The following is a 16,519-nucleotide window of genomic DNA, read 5'->3' on the forward strand; positions in this document are numbered from 1 at the left end:
AGGTCTGGCACCATCCGTGGAGGGTGAAACAGCTAATATTTCAGGTCAATAACCTTGTAATTTGATGAAAGGTTATTGATATTGAAGTAACTCCACTAAGGCCGGTATCCTGTCACCAAGCCACCCTTTATTTACACGGTGCACAGTAAATGACACTGACCCAGCTAGCTCAGAGTCGGCTGCTAGAGAGAACAGAACCTGTGACATTTCTGTTCTTATCAGTCAGCCAGGACTCCCTGATTGGAACACTTAACAGCCCCAATCAGGGAACTCATATTCTCTAAGATCCCTGGCTGACCTTGTTACAATCACTACAGATCTGAAATGAAGCAATATTTTATTTAATTTCTTATTAGATAAAAATTCCTACCTTGCTTCCTGAACTTTGCCTTCATCGCCTCTGCATTCAAACTCCACAATGTAGCCAAGGGAACAGTTGATTGCTGTAAAGTTTGGGTTGCATATATCTAGGAAATGTGGCCTTAAACGACCAACAGACACTTTTGCAATGTCAGTGAAAGACTGGCTTATGGCACAGCCAAAGATGAAGCAGCCAACTTGCTTATATAGAGCAGCTACATATGGATTGCGGATAAAGGACCTGGAACATTCCTTCATGTAGTGGATCCGGTAGCACTCTCCTGATATTATCTGTTAACAAGAACGCAAAATTATTAATGAAGTCATCCAGTGTTTCCTGTGTATAAACAATGCAATGCAGAACTACAATGGACAGCATTATAATTAGCAATTTAGTGACAGATAACTTGCCTGCAAAGAGAGAAAGGAGGAAGAGAAATTGTATTTAATAGACTGAGAGGACAAATAGGTTTCACAGCAGCAGAAAATAAGTCTGAAAGGGCAACAGCAATTAAGCAACAGAAGTCTGTCAAATTTTGTCTGTTAATATTCAAATACAAAAATACAAATACAAAAATACAAGCGTACTTTTTAAGCTTTATTCTTCAGATATTCCAGAATTTCTCAACACAGGTGCACACAAGCTTCTATGTACAGTACAAATGTAAATACATAGTGTCTGCAAGTGGCAAAGATGGTTGAAAATAAAGCAAAAGTAAAGAGTAGGCATAATTGGAGTTGCCACAGAAATGAACTACCACTGGGCATTTCTAGTGTGGCTGTCAGTCTCCCATTTCTCTGTTCAAGAACAACAAAAGAAATGCACATTTTTTTGGCCAAAAGTTACAGGCAACTAGCAGAATCATGGCTTTCTGCCATTTTAAGATGCGTGATTGTTGAGAATTCCATTGTGACCAGAACAAGAAAACCACAATCACAATACACTAAGAATGGTGCTTTCACATTTCTCAAGCAACAAATAAGTCAATTAAGTGGCATAACATCAAATTTTTTCTTCACCCTAGCCAGGGAGTGTGCAGTTACTGTGAGAAATTCATTAATAACACATTTTTATAAAGCTTTCTTTTAAATAGGCCAGTCCCTGACAGCAAATGATAGTGCTACATTCAAGTAATGTGGCAACATTTTTGATAGGCTGGTCAATCCTAACAACGCAAAAGAGTCAATATGATTTTGAATCCATTTTTAAAAATATACAATAAATATAAGGCAAAATATAAACTATAATAAATATAATATTTTACCTTTAAGTATTAGCATCGCGTGTAGTTGCACATGAAGAAAAGTACAAATGGTAAAAGACATTTTAAAACACAAACATAGTACAAACACAAAAGCAGACAGCAAATAAGGCAGCTGGAGCAAAATGGAAAGCCAACACAAATCATATGTGCCATTATGCCAAGGAGAGTGACTGCAGAAAGCAAGTTCCATGGACCAATTGATTGCTATTGAAATACATTACTGCTCTATTCACAGACCAAAGTAGTAATGCAATTGAAAGATGCCACATATAAAAGGTGACACAGGTCCCAAACACAGAAGCTTACTTTTGGAGTTGAAAGATACCATAGTGTACAGGGTGCAATACTTTGTGTATTGATATTCTCCATGATCTTACATCAGTATGTCATCACAATGTGAAAATGTGAAAAGACACAACTGTGAACTTAACAGCAAGGTAAGCTCTGATATTGACATATGATCATTTAGACAAGTGGTTCCTTCACAAAATAAAAAGAATGTAGCCTCAATGGGCCAAACTCAAAGCTTCCAAACAATATGAGTCACAGTTATGCACACTGTTTGATATTATGGTAGCGATGTCAAAGGAGAAGGGTGAGTCACTATGTTGTGGTAAGGAAGGCTAATTGTGGTGGCATGAGAAGGACTATCTGTTATGGGAGAAGATGCATTGTGCTGTGTGCCCCTCTGAGTTGGAGATTAATACTATATTAGAAGCTGCTGGTCCATGTTGAACCATTGGAAGCCTCTTGAAACTGATGGGTGGAAATGTCGTCAGAGGCATAGGATTACTGACTGATCCCAGGGTAACGTTGAATGATGACTGGGGATGACCCCACATCCAATAGGTGTGGCTATCACATGTGGGACACACACACACACACGCACACCATCCTCACCCCCACAACCTTGGCAACTAACCTGCGCCATCCCCTCTGATGAAGCAGTCCCGGTCAATCCAGTTCCTGCCAAGACAGCCTGATGCCATTCCCTTTCTAAATGCTCCCACATCTCCACCCTCATTCTTCTTTTAAAGTCCCTAAAAACCCACATCTTCCACCCCTGCTCATATCTCTAAATGGGTTGGCCCATTTTAGATCTTTGTGAAAAGCATGAAACATTTTTGCAAGCGATTTGAATTCAGGTTGCTGCTATCGCTTTTGTAATGCCAAACGTTAAAGACAGATTTTTCAACATTTTGAACAATTTTACTAATTTTTGGAAGGCTAAGAATGTTTAAAGCAAAAAGTAATAGTGAGTTAAGTCCTTTTATGCTTTACACCAGTATTGTATATAACTTTTATCCTAAATATAGCAAGCAGAGCTAATGACTTCAACGAAGCTGTTCTGGAGGCCAGGTGCTCCCTTATGGGAGCACAGTCAGTCATCCCAATTTGCTCTCTCAAATGTCCCTACAGCTTTCTGTAAAGCATTATTAACAGAGGCCTGGGATAGGTCCCTAAACCGAACTCTCATCCAAGAATGTGGTGTGTTATGGAGAACTCCAAAGGGAAAGATTCTATGCAAAACAAACACTGGTGTGATTACTACCAGCTTTCCGATTAGGTTACCCCACTTTAACTTTTGGCTTGGTAGAATTGAGAAAAAATGGCCTGAGGGAAATTGCTTACTGTGGGTTTTCCAGTGAGATTCAATCAGGAGTTCAACCCTTCCCCCAGCCCCCAGACGTGCAGCAGTTCACAACGTAATCAACATCACTTCTGGAATTTGAGCTTTCTAGGTCCAATCTTTTCCTTTAGGTTGTATTATTTCTGAAAGCAATCATCCATGGTCTGCTGGTTAACTGGCTCGACTAATCACTTTCTCGCTCATATAGTGCAAAAGGTGAGACATCACGGGAAGGTAAAAACACCGTGAGGAGCATGCCAACCTTAAAATTTCTTTTAACACTCACTTGTAAAATGGGTAATACTATCATGGCACACTTTACTTACGACAAATAGCTCCGAAGAATTGCCACGAACTCATTTATAAAATCAGCAAATTTATTTAATAGTTTTCCTAATGAAAGTAACATTATTTTGTGGCATTTTTTTCAGTCACTAGCAGTTACCTGGTTTGAAGACTCAACAAATTGCTGAGTTGATTATGCAAAACATGATCAAAGCTGATTTATGTCTTTGGGAAGCAATCCCTGAAAATTGGCATTCTAGTTCATCAACTGGAAATGACAGTTTTATAGTCGCAAGATCTCTTCACTCAAGCAAAGTAATCACTGAATCAATTAATGGGCTCTGTTTGTAGAGATTATGGTCATTGTCTTTTGACGTGAACACCATTGTGCAGTTCTATTTCCAGACACTATTTTAGATTGTTTTACAAATGTTTTGCCATCATCGAATATTTAAAGAATATTAGCCATAAGTAACAGAGTGGAATAATAATTCTGTACACATGCTCAATACAAACTGATTACAAATTCCATATATGTTCCTGTGAATAACATTTTGGAAATTGGTTCAGTTGAGAAAAGCCTCACTTGATGGGGGGTGGCTATAAAGTCAAGGTACTTCAGTTAATAGGCACTGTCCACTCCATTGCATTGTCTTTCCAGAAAATATTTCACTGTGACCTTCATCAACTCTCAGTCAAAGCCTTCTGGTCTTGATAAATCTAAACGAACTGTTTTGTTCTCAGATTGACTTTTCCAATAAAATTATAGACAGGAGTAATTTCAACCCCTTGATTGTTTGCAGATGTAGAAGGAGCAGCCATTCTAGGAGTAATGTTCACATTCTTTCTATGGAAATAGGAATTATTGCACTTTGTTAATGTTATTCAGAATTCTATGCCAGGACATTATGGAACAGGATCTCTAACTCCAGTAAAACACTGCAGTCCCATTTACTAAATATCATTGGGCATAAACCTACACCACATGGGCTGCGTCAGTTCAAGTGGGTGATTTACCACCACCTTCTGAAGGGCAATTAGGGATGGGCCATAAATACTGGGCTTGCCTCTGAAGCTTGCACACCATGAACGAATACAAAGAAAATTGTAATAAAGTACTGGCTTTGCTGTGGTGCACTTTTCAATTAGCATGTGACATGAAACCAATGACATTGTCCTAGCTAGGTAAATGAAATTTTTGTGATATTTTCTAATAATTACACCACAAGCAGTGAGAAGGCAACCAAAAAAAACAGTGGTGCTACCCAAAGATAGATTGTATTTTGTGGCAATACAACTGCATTCACATTGGATCCCAAAGGGGTACTCCAGTAGCAGCTACACTTCACTATGGACAGTAGCACAGTAATCAGACAATTTTCATTGTTTCCTTTTGTCAATATCAGGTCAAATTCTCTTGTCCAATGACAATATCATAAGAAATTAGTTTGTCTGGTTCAGACGTTTGACATTCCATACCATGAAGTGGGTCTGATTTTTTAAAAATTATGTTTAAACAACTCTCAATGGCCTTATCAGGTGGGGCAGGAAATGATTGGGAAGTGACCTACATTGGATCAACTAAGCACATAACAGATTAGTCAAAAAGGCAAGTCATTACATAAAAATTATTAACTAGCCTGTCAATTGTATTCTACTTTTCCAACCAATGCAATTCAAGAGTATTAATTTGGAAAAGTCTACATCAAGAATACATTTAAATTGCTTAGAAAAGGGACTGTACTCTTTGACATCAATGTCAGACATGTCAACACAGTTACTGGGGCAATTAAGGTATAGTTATCTCTCAGTTTCTGCTTTACAGCATCTGCAGTTGATTCAGTTTTTATAAGGTACCACTATTGTGGTTTAAAAACAAAACCTTGCAGTTGATGGAAATCTTAAATTATAACAAAAAACAGAAGTCATGAGAGCAAATTAGTTGGCCAAGTAAACTCTCGGGTTAGACATTTCAGAAATAAACCTTCCCATGATAACTCATTGCTGAGGAAAGGTTCCTTACCTTAAATGTCAACTGTCTAATCATACTAGAAGTTCTGGAATGTATTTATACCCAAATATTTATTACCTAGATTTGATTAGATTCACATGGACAGAACTATCTAAAGATTTGAAAGTTGATGCTTAAATAATAAGGCAATTCTGGTAAACATTTGAACTGATGGAAAATTTGGTTATTCCACATTTCCTTTCAAGGTTACGCAGAATATGGGCACGAAATATCAAAGTAGCTGTCACAGACAACGTGCCTACAAGTGCAGTATCTGCCATAAAACATATTTCAACCTCTGTAATAACAGAAGCATAAACCATGATTACCAGTACATTGGTGTTTATAACACACCATACATTGCACATAATCTTTTTAATTGCACACTTCAAATAACTGTTTAGAATTATTTTTGCATGTTTTAAACTTATGCAAGGCTGGCTATTTCAGTTAAACGACGACTTTTAAATATGTGTGGTCCAAGCCTATGGCTTATTTTCTAATTTCAGAAGAAAGAAAGAATTTTTCTGAAATAACTCCAAAGAGGCTGGCATCCCATTACCAATTCAACCTTTATTTACATGTAATAGTACTTACCAGTGGTCTGGCTTCCTCAGAGTCAGCCTCTGAGTGAACAGAACATCTAATGCTGCTGTTTATACCTGTCAGCCAGGGCTCCCTCATTGGACCAGCTTAACAGTCTCAATCAAGGAACTCATATTCAATGAAGTCCACCTGGCCGACCTCGTTACAATCAATACTTAGTCACCTTGGGAAAAATGATTTAATTATATTCTTCAACCTGACCCTGTCTACTAATTAATAAAGGAATCAACCTTGTAGATAATTAACACAGACAGCAGTTATTTATTTTTATACAGTACCTTTATGAAATATATCATACCAAAGCAACTCACAGGAATGTTATCAGACACATTTGATACTGAGGGTTGTAAGGGAATATTAAGCTATGAAAATATTAGTCAATAAAAGGTTTGGAGGCACATTACAATGAATGAAAGCTAGAGAGGTAAGGAAGCTTCGTATGGGAATTCCAAATCTTGAACCCTTGGTGGCTGAAGGTAGGGTCGCAAATAATGAGCAACTAAAAGCTAAGATGATCAAAATCGTCAGAATTGGAGCAGAGTAAACATCTTCAGCATCAGAGTAAAGTTCAGAGATAGGGAGGGGATGAGGTCATCGAAAAAAACAAAGATGAGAATTTTAAAATCAGAGTTCGGCTTATCCCAGAGCCAATGTGAGAACAGGGATGATGAGTGAATGGGATTTGGTGAGAGTTAGAATAACAAGATAATTTGCTACCGGATGAAAAGAGAATGATGTATTCTAAAACTTTAATTTCAATTTGTTGTCCTTTTGAGTATGTGCATATTTATGCCTTATCCCTTTATTTGTGCTTGTCCCGCTACCATGAACTTCAGTATCTTGTCTAGATTAGATTAGATTACATTGTGGAAACAGGCCCTTCGGCCCAACAAGTCCACACCGACCCGCCGAAGCGAAACCCCTTATCCCTTTATTTGTGCTTGTCCCGCTACCATGAACTTCAGTATCTTGTCTAATTAAATCTGGCCTGAAGCCAAGTTAGCTGGTGATCTGTTTAAAGTTAAACTAATGAAATTCAGATTTTTCCCAATTGCGTCCAAACGTACAATCCACAGAGAGCACTAAAATCTCATCCTGTCCATGTCATTTGTTTTTCTCAATCTTCATATTTTCTACAGTAATCATTACTATGCAAAACAAATAGCAGGGGACAAGGACTTGTTATCATACCTGAGTTACTGCTTGATTTATCAGGTGAAAAAGAAAATATACTCTATTATAAAAATGTAAAAGAATACTGGTGGCAAAATTGGATAGCCCCTTTAAATGTATTACTAGCCCACACCTGCTTCTTCCTTTATGTTGTCTACTGATTTACAAGATAGCTGACCATAGCCCAGCAATAAACACGCTGGTGGTTGCCTGAAAGCCTCAGCAGGGGGCCAAAGTTCGTGCAAGGCTAAAGCTAGTCTGCGCTACTTAAAGTCAACTCACACCTCTTAACGAGGAGATGCATTCTGGCTGTAGCAGATGCTGGAAATGGCTCAGAAAAACATTCTGAGCATGAAGACTATTCATTCATGGAGCAATACAAAATATGCTTCTAGGTTCTCAGATGCAGCACTAGAAACCTTGATGTAGAAGTTGGGCAGAAGGAGAAAGATCCTCAGTCCACAGAGGTCTGGGAGGCCATCCAAACACATTCTGAGAAGATAACTGGAGCAGATAATCGTCACAGTCAACGCAGATAGTACAGCCCAAGAAACTAGATTCATGGTCACACATAAGTACTTAACATTGCTGTATTTCATTCTTAAACCTCATATCTAACCAACTGAACCACGAGTCTCGAACATTGCTCAGTTCACCAACAGTGTCCCATTCACCTACTAATGTTCTTTAATTATGACACATACCTCGTATGGATCAGCTTCACCTCTACTCTTACACAGTACCCAGCTGCATTCCTCACATTTATAACACAAGCATAAGTACATTGGAGGCTCTTTGACAACGATAGGCACATCATCCAAAAACATTGCACCACACTCACTGGTCTTTTATTTCAGCGTTATGGTGGTTAATGTAGAGAAAGTAAGGTGTAGGAATGCAAGTGCACTTGCAGCTGTACTCACTAATAATACAGTCAGATGAGGTGATCGTGAATAGCATGGTACAGAAATGGGATGTGTTAATTGCCTTTGCCTCCTTTACTGATGATAGCAAGGCTACACTGAATCTTGGTGCTCTCCAGAAGGAGTTGCAGGATCCACCAAAGTGATTCAGGCAGTGGAGGTGTGTCAACCACCCCAATGATCTATTCAGAGTTACATTGTGGCTTTTAATATGTACACACTGCTCTCAGGCACATGGATTGCACAATGCAGTCATCACCCAACTGGTCAGAAGATAAGCCAGATCATTTAATACCTTTGATTTATTGTGATGGTTCAAATGTAGATATACAGTGACTGCCACAGGATGAAGGTATCATGGCTGCTGCCAGAACATTAAGTATTGAATTGTACAGTGCACTGTGTGTAATTGCAGACAACTGGACTTCCTCAAATTTGTATATCTCTGGATTTACAAGAAAGCCTGGAAAGTAAGCCCTTCTCTGTCTCACCCTTGAGTAGCTTGAACTCCTCTGAGTTGCCTCTGCTAATTCACCCTGCAATTTTGCAGCCACGTGAGATACAACTATTGTGCCCATGTCTGTTAGCAAGTGGTCTCAGAAGAACCAGTAAAATCAGAACCAAAGCCTTCACAATTCACTACACCATTACTTGCAGATTTTGTTAACTTTCAGTAGTAGTACAAACCTCCAAAATCGTCCACAAACTCAGCAGCAGCAAATAGAAATCAACAAATAAACTAAACATTGTCTACAGTTCCTTTAAATAGTAAGAGGTCCCTTCTGCTGATGAACATGCATTCTGCTGTATTAGTTAAGAGGAATCATTTGCTGGAGCTTTGAGGTTGAAGACTGCACCACCACCATCAAATTACTATTAGTCACTGAGTGACATCACGATCTGCTTATTTTGTATACTTCTAGTGCACGTTCCCTGTTTTGATTTCTGTTTTCATGAAAATATATGATGCTTAAATAGCTATCAGGTATGGACTTCACAGTTTATATTTTGTGATGAAAATTTATAATAATATTATTATTATTTCGGAATTTGGATTCTAAAGTAGAGGCAAATGGGTTTTTGCTTTTTAGTTCAGTGAAGGTGACTTTTTTTAAGGCAGAAACACAGGTTTTAATAAAAAAAAGGTCAAAGCAGTATTCTAAGAAATCATTTGACTGAAGTAAAATGACTAAAGAAGCTATATGATGAGATTATTGTTGAAGTATTTACTAAGTTGAGCTTTTATGACAGAGATAGATACATTCTTGATTGCCAAGGGAATCAAAGGTTATGGGGAATAGGTGGGGAAATGAGGTTGAAAAACCTACCAACCACGATTGAATGGGGGAGCAGATTTGGTGAGACGAATGGTCTAATTTCTGCTCCTCTGTCTAACAGTCTTATGGATCAGTACGGACAGAGTGCAGATGGCAGAAGTAGAGTTAGTTCAGAAGAAAGGTAAATGTGTTGTTTTGCAGCCTAAAAGACAAAGCTTCGAGTTTCTTTTTCCTTCAAGTTCAGTGAAAAAAGTCAGAGTGTTGGTCAGTAGCTGTGTGTCTTGGAAAGAAACAATTTTAGAAGGAATTTCTTCAAAGAACGTGTAGAAATTCATCAAAAAGAAACATTTACAACCTCATCAATCCAGTTTAAAAATGTTTCAATGCAGATTGGAGTGATTTTTCATAGGGGTTGGGTGTCTGTATAGGATATTTTGGGGCAAAAAGTTTTGAATTATTCATTTTGTAGTTTTTTTGATAAGATCTTTACAAATTGTCTTTAGGTTGTGTTGTAATAACAAACATGTTCATTTGCTAAAAGTACATTAACAGCCTCTTGTGAACATGTGAAGTGACTGTCCACCATAGTAAGCAAATTGCTAAGGTACAACTATAAATCAATCTGGGATCTGACTTGTTTATTGCCATCACTGGGGTCATAACAATAGTCTATCGTCAACAGCAACCATGAAAATGAGCCTGATTTTCACCCACATCAACTCATGCATCATAGATAAGATTGTTGGCTAGTGATCAGGATGAGATCCCTGCTCTGTTTCCCTCTCCCCACACCAAGGAAGGTGAAACCCTACTCCTGCACTGGGTCAAATCACTGAACTCCAGATGCATTGATGGTTTTAACCAACCAATCTCATTCAGTGGAAAATTGGGAATTTTTACTACCTGGAAAAGTAGATCATAGAGATGCATTAACAAATGTTCATTTCACATGACAAATGACAAATTAATTTGATCACCTCAGTTCTTGCCCTGCAATTAGCAAAGAGAAAACGTTTAAATCAAAATAGCCAAAGCATTCATTACTGTTGATGTCAAATGGGTGCTATTACATCACAGGAAGTTTGGAGAACACCCAGTTCCCAACATATCTGGCTTGGAGATCTCACTTGGCAAAGCATCAGATTGGCCCCATGCAGTCTTGTGTTGCAGCAGATGTTTTGCAGATGTTGCAGTGTAAGCATTGACAATCCAGATTTAATATATTTAATTGCTTTTTTTTTCCAAAACCAATTTCACTGCTTGACGTGATCACTGATAAAATATGATTCGCTGTTTATAAGATTATACTGTAGATTATAAGTGAGAAGGAGTAACCCTTTTGTGACCCTGGTTTGAGTATCTCCTATTGGACAATAACAAAGCAAAATTTTGTGGAGAAACTGTTGCCTGTTCCTCACCTCGCCAGCCTCTCTTGCTTATGGATTAGATATGTAGCCACACAATTTGAAGACATACACTGAGATAATACATCAGTAAAAAATATAAGTTCTTATTTTCTGTATTAAAGTTTGCTTTTTTAAGCCATACTAAATGAAAGTTGTTTCACTTAAAAGTTGCAGATCAACTTTGGATGATATTCATGCATGATTCACATATTACAATTTAAAACAGGATTTTTGTTCATGCCAAATGTTCTGTTACATATTATCCACTTATTTTTTTTATAAACTGGAATATTTTAAAGGCTGCTTTTAGAGAAAACATACTGTACAAATAAACAATGTTCTCACTGCACAAATGATACAAACATCTTAAAAAATTTGTCGTTTGGTTTCTTATACAGTGGGAAACTAATTTATTTTCAATCATAAATTGTTTACACTTTTTCTTAAATGAAGGACTAAGCTGTAAGAAGTATCAGGTCAATTTAAAGATCAACCATCTGTGGAAGACAGAAACTTTGGTTTTTATGGGGTCGATAATCATTTACTTTCCACTATTTAACAAGTTACAGTTTTCAGCAAATAACCTTCCAAACTAATTTGCATCATAAATAAGTAAACAATAACTTGGATTTATATAGTGCCGTTAATGCGGAAAAACTGTAGGAGGCTGGACAGGCATGAATCAGAATGATTATGTCTTGTTGTTTGGAAAGCAAGGATGTTAGACTCAACAGATGTAGGCAGAGTCAGGTGATATTATGGAGGTGCAGATAGGTGAGTTTAATGAGCTGCAATCAGGTAGATAGGAATGGTTAACAGAAGCCTATCAAGATGGATGATGGGAACAAATGTTGGAAGAGAATGGATATGGTAACTATGTAAAAGTCTGCAGACAGGTCAAGAAGGATGATTTACCTCAGTTACTTTAGTTATTTTTGTTTAGGATTGTTTACCTCATCCACAGTCACACAGGATCTCATTTCTACCTTCCTCAAGAAACATGTGTGACACAGAGGTCCACTTATCGCTGCTTAATTCTTAAAACCACCGTGTTCCTTCTCATTTGCACAGACATACAAGAAATTGAGTGATTGGATGTTTTATCAGCAAAACACATGCTCTTGGCCCATGTGCTTACACTGAGGTGTGGCCTCCAGTTCTCATTAGGCCAGATTCCATTTGGCCATCTCCTGCAGCAGGGCTTCCAACTTCCCAACATCAAATGATGTAGTGCTGTCCACATATCTCTCTTGTACTGTTGTGTTCAATGACTTCCCCGTACTGTACCACCAGCATAACTTCCAAATCACTGCCAAGCTACAACTCTTTGAGGTGCTTCCTCTCACTCCTCAGACAGCTAGGAGGTTTTTAGACAAATTATCTTTTTGTGCAGCTAATTCAAAAATGAGTAGGTTTGACAGCACATATAACATTAAGTTCAGGTAGTGCGCCAATTATGATGCCTGTTTTTGTCCAGGTAACAAAGCAGAATTTTAATGTAAATCAAGCGGAGAAATACTTCCCTGGCTGATGACTCTGCAAGGCAATTACTCAAGTTTTAATAAATCATTGTTTGATTTATAATATGTTACTGACAATGGTGTTGTCCAGTTGGGGGTGAAATATTTTGTTCCTGTTGTTCAATAAAATGTGCATTTAGAGCTTTTGTTCAAAATGACACATTGGAGACAGGTCAACTAAGGGCTCTGTAATACTATTGTTTTATCTTTTCCTATAGTAAAATATGTTGTGCTGAAATCAAATTACAAAAATTAATAGATCATCTTGCTGAGATTGAAAGTAACATTTTTGTAAAAAAACTAAACATTAGTTTTCACGTTTCAGCCTACAAATAGTAGTTTAATGAATGTGTACATGATTCATCTAGCACCTATTGTTGGAAACAATATGCACAGTAATTGCCTGAATTTTCAGTATACACTCACAATGGGTAAAACTCCTCAATGGCAGTGCAAAATTAGAAAATTACCCCCTATATTCAGAAACAAAAATATTCATATTTGAATTTCTCATTAAGTCTGTGACCAAGCTACTGATTTCCTATCAGACAGTTGTTCACTTCAGGTAAAAAGGGGCTAAATTGCATACACACTGAAAATGGTCATAGAGATCAAGATGGAAGTGAGGGCTGCAGATGCTGGAGATCAGAGTCGAAGTGTGTGGTGCAGGAAAAACACAGCCGTCAGGCAGTATCTGAGGAGAACACACCTGCGCTCACACCTCCTCCCTCAGCTCCAGCCAAGTTCCCAAAGGATCCTCCCATATCTGACAGAAATTTCCCTGTACTTCCACACTCATCATCTACTGTACCCATTGCTCTCAATGTGGTCTCCTCTACACTGGGGAGACAGGACACCATCTTGCGGAACATTTCAGAATACATCACTGGGACACACACACTAAATAACTCCACCAGTCTGTAGCCGAACACTCTAACTCCCCCTCCCTCTCTGCCGAGGACATGCAAGTCCTGGGCCGCCTCCACCATCAAACTCTAGCCACCTGACGCCATCTTCCAACTTGGGACCCTCCAACTACACGGGATCAATGTGGATTTCACCACTTTCCTCATTCCCCCTCCTCCTACCTTATCCCAGATCCAACCTTCCAACCGCCCTTTTGAACCGTCCGACCTGTCCATCTTCCTTCCCACCTATCCACTCCATCCTCCTCTCTGACCTATCAACTTCACCCCACCTTCATCTACCTATTGCATTCCCAGCTTCCTTGCCCCCACTCCCATTTATCTTTCAGCCCCCTTGGGCCACCCCTCATTCCTGATGAAGGCCTTATGCTCAAAACATCGACTCTCCTGCTCCTCGGATGCTGCCTGAGCGACTGTGTTTTTCCAGCACCACACTCTTCAGTAGAGATCAAGATCACAGAATCACTACGCCCATTCAAAGTAATGCTCGCGTCATGCCAACTTCACTCTACCTGTTCATTTAAATGATCACTTCACACAGCCAGCAGTAAGTGTGTAGTTCACTGACTAGATACATCAGCAAAGGGTCGAAACTGCCTAAATTCAGTTAGATCGCACCGTTTAAAATCAAATCTTCTTCTGGGCTCAGGAAAAGCTCATGCTGAGCACTTCTGCAACTCTCAAACTCCATGCCTGACCCACGTGTGACTTCACATTCCATTTTCATCTTTTCACACTAAGCTCTGCTTCACAGTGCAGTTTGTAAACTGGGAACCAGCGTGGCAGAAGAATGAGTGTAGAGACAGGCTGGTACCCTTCATGCTCCCTCAGATCAACAATGCCACCACTCTGGCCTCCACCTACCCTCAATAACTACTCACTATGAATTACATCTACTCTTTGATTTCCATAGAATATCAATAGAAAATAATTTATATTCCTTGGATGATGGGCAGAAATAAACCTCTCTCAATATCTGAATAAAATCACCAAACTATTGTTGATACTGAGGGCACAGCCGCTTCCATCAGGCAGAAGATCCAGAAGCTTGAATATACGCACCAACAGGTTCAAGAACAGCTTCTTCCCTGCTGCTATTAGACTGCTGAATGGACTCTCTAACTTCCAATAAGGTTGATCGTGCTTCGCGCACTTCCTGTGCAGTGTGACCTCGATGCCTAAGAATCCTATGGTCTGTATGTCCTCACTCATCAGGATCTACATGTCTTTGCTTACTATGGGCTGCCTGTACTGCTCACAAACAAAGCTTTTCACTGTACTTAAAGTCATACAGATGTACAGCACAGAAATAGACCCTTCAGTCCAACTTGTCTATGCCGACAAGATATCCTAAATTAATCTAGTCCCATTTGCCAGCACTTGGTCCATATCCCTCTAAATCTTTCCTATTCATATACACATCCAAGTGTCTCTTAAATGTTGTTAATGTACCAGCCTCCACTATTTCCTCTGGCAGCTCATTCCAATGACGCACCACCCTCTGCGTGAAAAACTTGTCCCTTAGGCCCCTTTTAAATCTTTCCCCTCTCACCTTAAACTTACGCCCTCTAGTTCTGGAGTCTATTAAGGTACACATGGTTACAATAAATCAAATCAAAATGAAATCAAAAATCATTCGGCCATGTGAAAGCAAACCTGACTACACTTGTAATCAATTTAGCATGCGTCAACAAACCACAATCATATCAAAGGCACAATCTGTTATTACAACTCCTTGAAGCTGTCAGTTATTCTTAGATGAATGCAACACCACTGAGATAAAACCCACTAGGAATTGAAATTCAACAGCGTCTCAGCTGTCCAAACAATAGTCTACTTTTTGAGATAGAAAGAATGGAAAGTGCTCATTCAAGTGTCAATTCAGATCGTCAATTCATCATTGCTTGTTAATCAGCTGATGGATAAGTTTTACTCGTGTGTCAAAACAAAAATTTTTTAAAAGTCAAACAGAGCCATTTAAGTTTCTGTAAAAATGACAACACAGGTTGATCTGTTATATATTTCACTGCAAATACTTCTTCCATTGGAAAAAGACTCATGTGTAATGCATGTGAACAATTATGCAATGCTGATGAGGTCAACAGACCTCAAAACAATACATCTATATTAATGAAACACTGCACCAAAAATACTTATACCATACAATACAGCACTTAATGGTGAGATCTGAAGCTGTGAAAACATGTTTTTTTCTTGCCTGTCAGAATTGTCCAGACTTCTCAGCAGGCTTTCCATTTCCTTCATGAGCTCTCGAACCTGGTGTGCTTTTAATCAGCTTCCAGAACTTTGCACTGCCAGATGGAAGCTATGTTCAGGAGGAAATCTGATTTACAACCCAAAATCAAAATGGGGAAACCAACCAAGGTGGGGGTGGTTTTGCACATTGAGTATTGCCAATCTGCCAAAAGTCAAGAGGAAATTGATGTGGAGGGCAAAGAAATCAGTTTTTCTCTGAAATAAAAAGTGTAGCCAATCTCACATCGTTATCCACCTCCACACTAGGCATGTGTAGCTGCAGAAAAGGCAGAGAGGAAGGATCATGCAGCGCAGTTCATCGGAGAGCAAGGACATACATGGATCCTGCTGCACAGGTCTCAGATAAGCACTTCCATCAAACAACTAACAGAATACGCTGCTGGGTGAGCATCACAAAAGTCCATTGTAAACCTGACAGAAAGCTTGCAGTTAATATCAAAAAGCATCAAAGAGTCCAGCACCAACTCATCACAGGATGTTATGCAGAGCACAGAGCTCATCCTTCCCAGCATGGAAACAGTGGTTAACTCTGGTTGTACAGCTGTGTAACCATGAGGCACCCTCAGATGGCCAACATTGCAGCTTATGTTGCAACTCAAGCAGTAGCCACCCAACACAGAACATAGAACGTTACAGCGCAGTGCAGGCCCTTCAGCCTTCAATGTTGCGCCGACCTGTGAAAATAGTCTGATGACCATCTAACTTACACTGTTCCATTATTATCATCTATATGTATGTCCAATGCCCAATCGAACGCCCGAATGTCGGCAAGTCTATTATTGTTGCACGCAGGTCATTCCACACTCCTACTGCTCTCTGAGTGAGGAAACTATCCCTAATATCTGTCCTAAATCTATCAC

General features: G+C 39.0%; 1 protein-coding gene across 2 annotated transcripts in view; it reads right to left on the reverse strand.

The window, feature by feature from the left end:
- Positions 1–16,519, reverse strand: part of plpp3 (phospholipid phosphatase 3) — a 147,982-nt gene that overhangs the window by 59,696 nt on the left and 71,767 nt on the right. For both annotated transcript variants that reach the window (XM_043699110.1, XM_043699109.1), the window contains exon 3: positions 371–651. In XM_043699110.1, the coding sequence (XP_043555045.1) occupies positions 371–651 (281 nt within the window). The remainder of the gene's footprint in view (positions 1–370; positions 652–16,519) is intronic.

The sequence above is a fragment of the Chiloscyllium plagiosum genome, chromosome 11 (assembly GCF_004010195.1).
Source record: "Chiloscyllium plagiosum isolate BGI_BamShark_2017 chromosome 11, ASM401019v2, whole genome shotgun sequence".
Lineage (NCBI taxonomy): Eukaryota > Metazoa > Chordata > Chondrichthyes > Orectolobiformes > Hemiscylliidae > Chiloscyllium > Chiloscyllium plagiosum.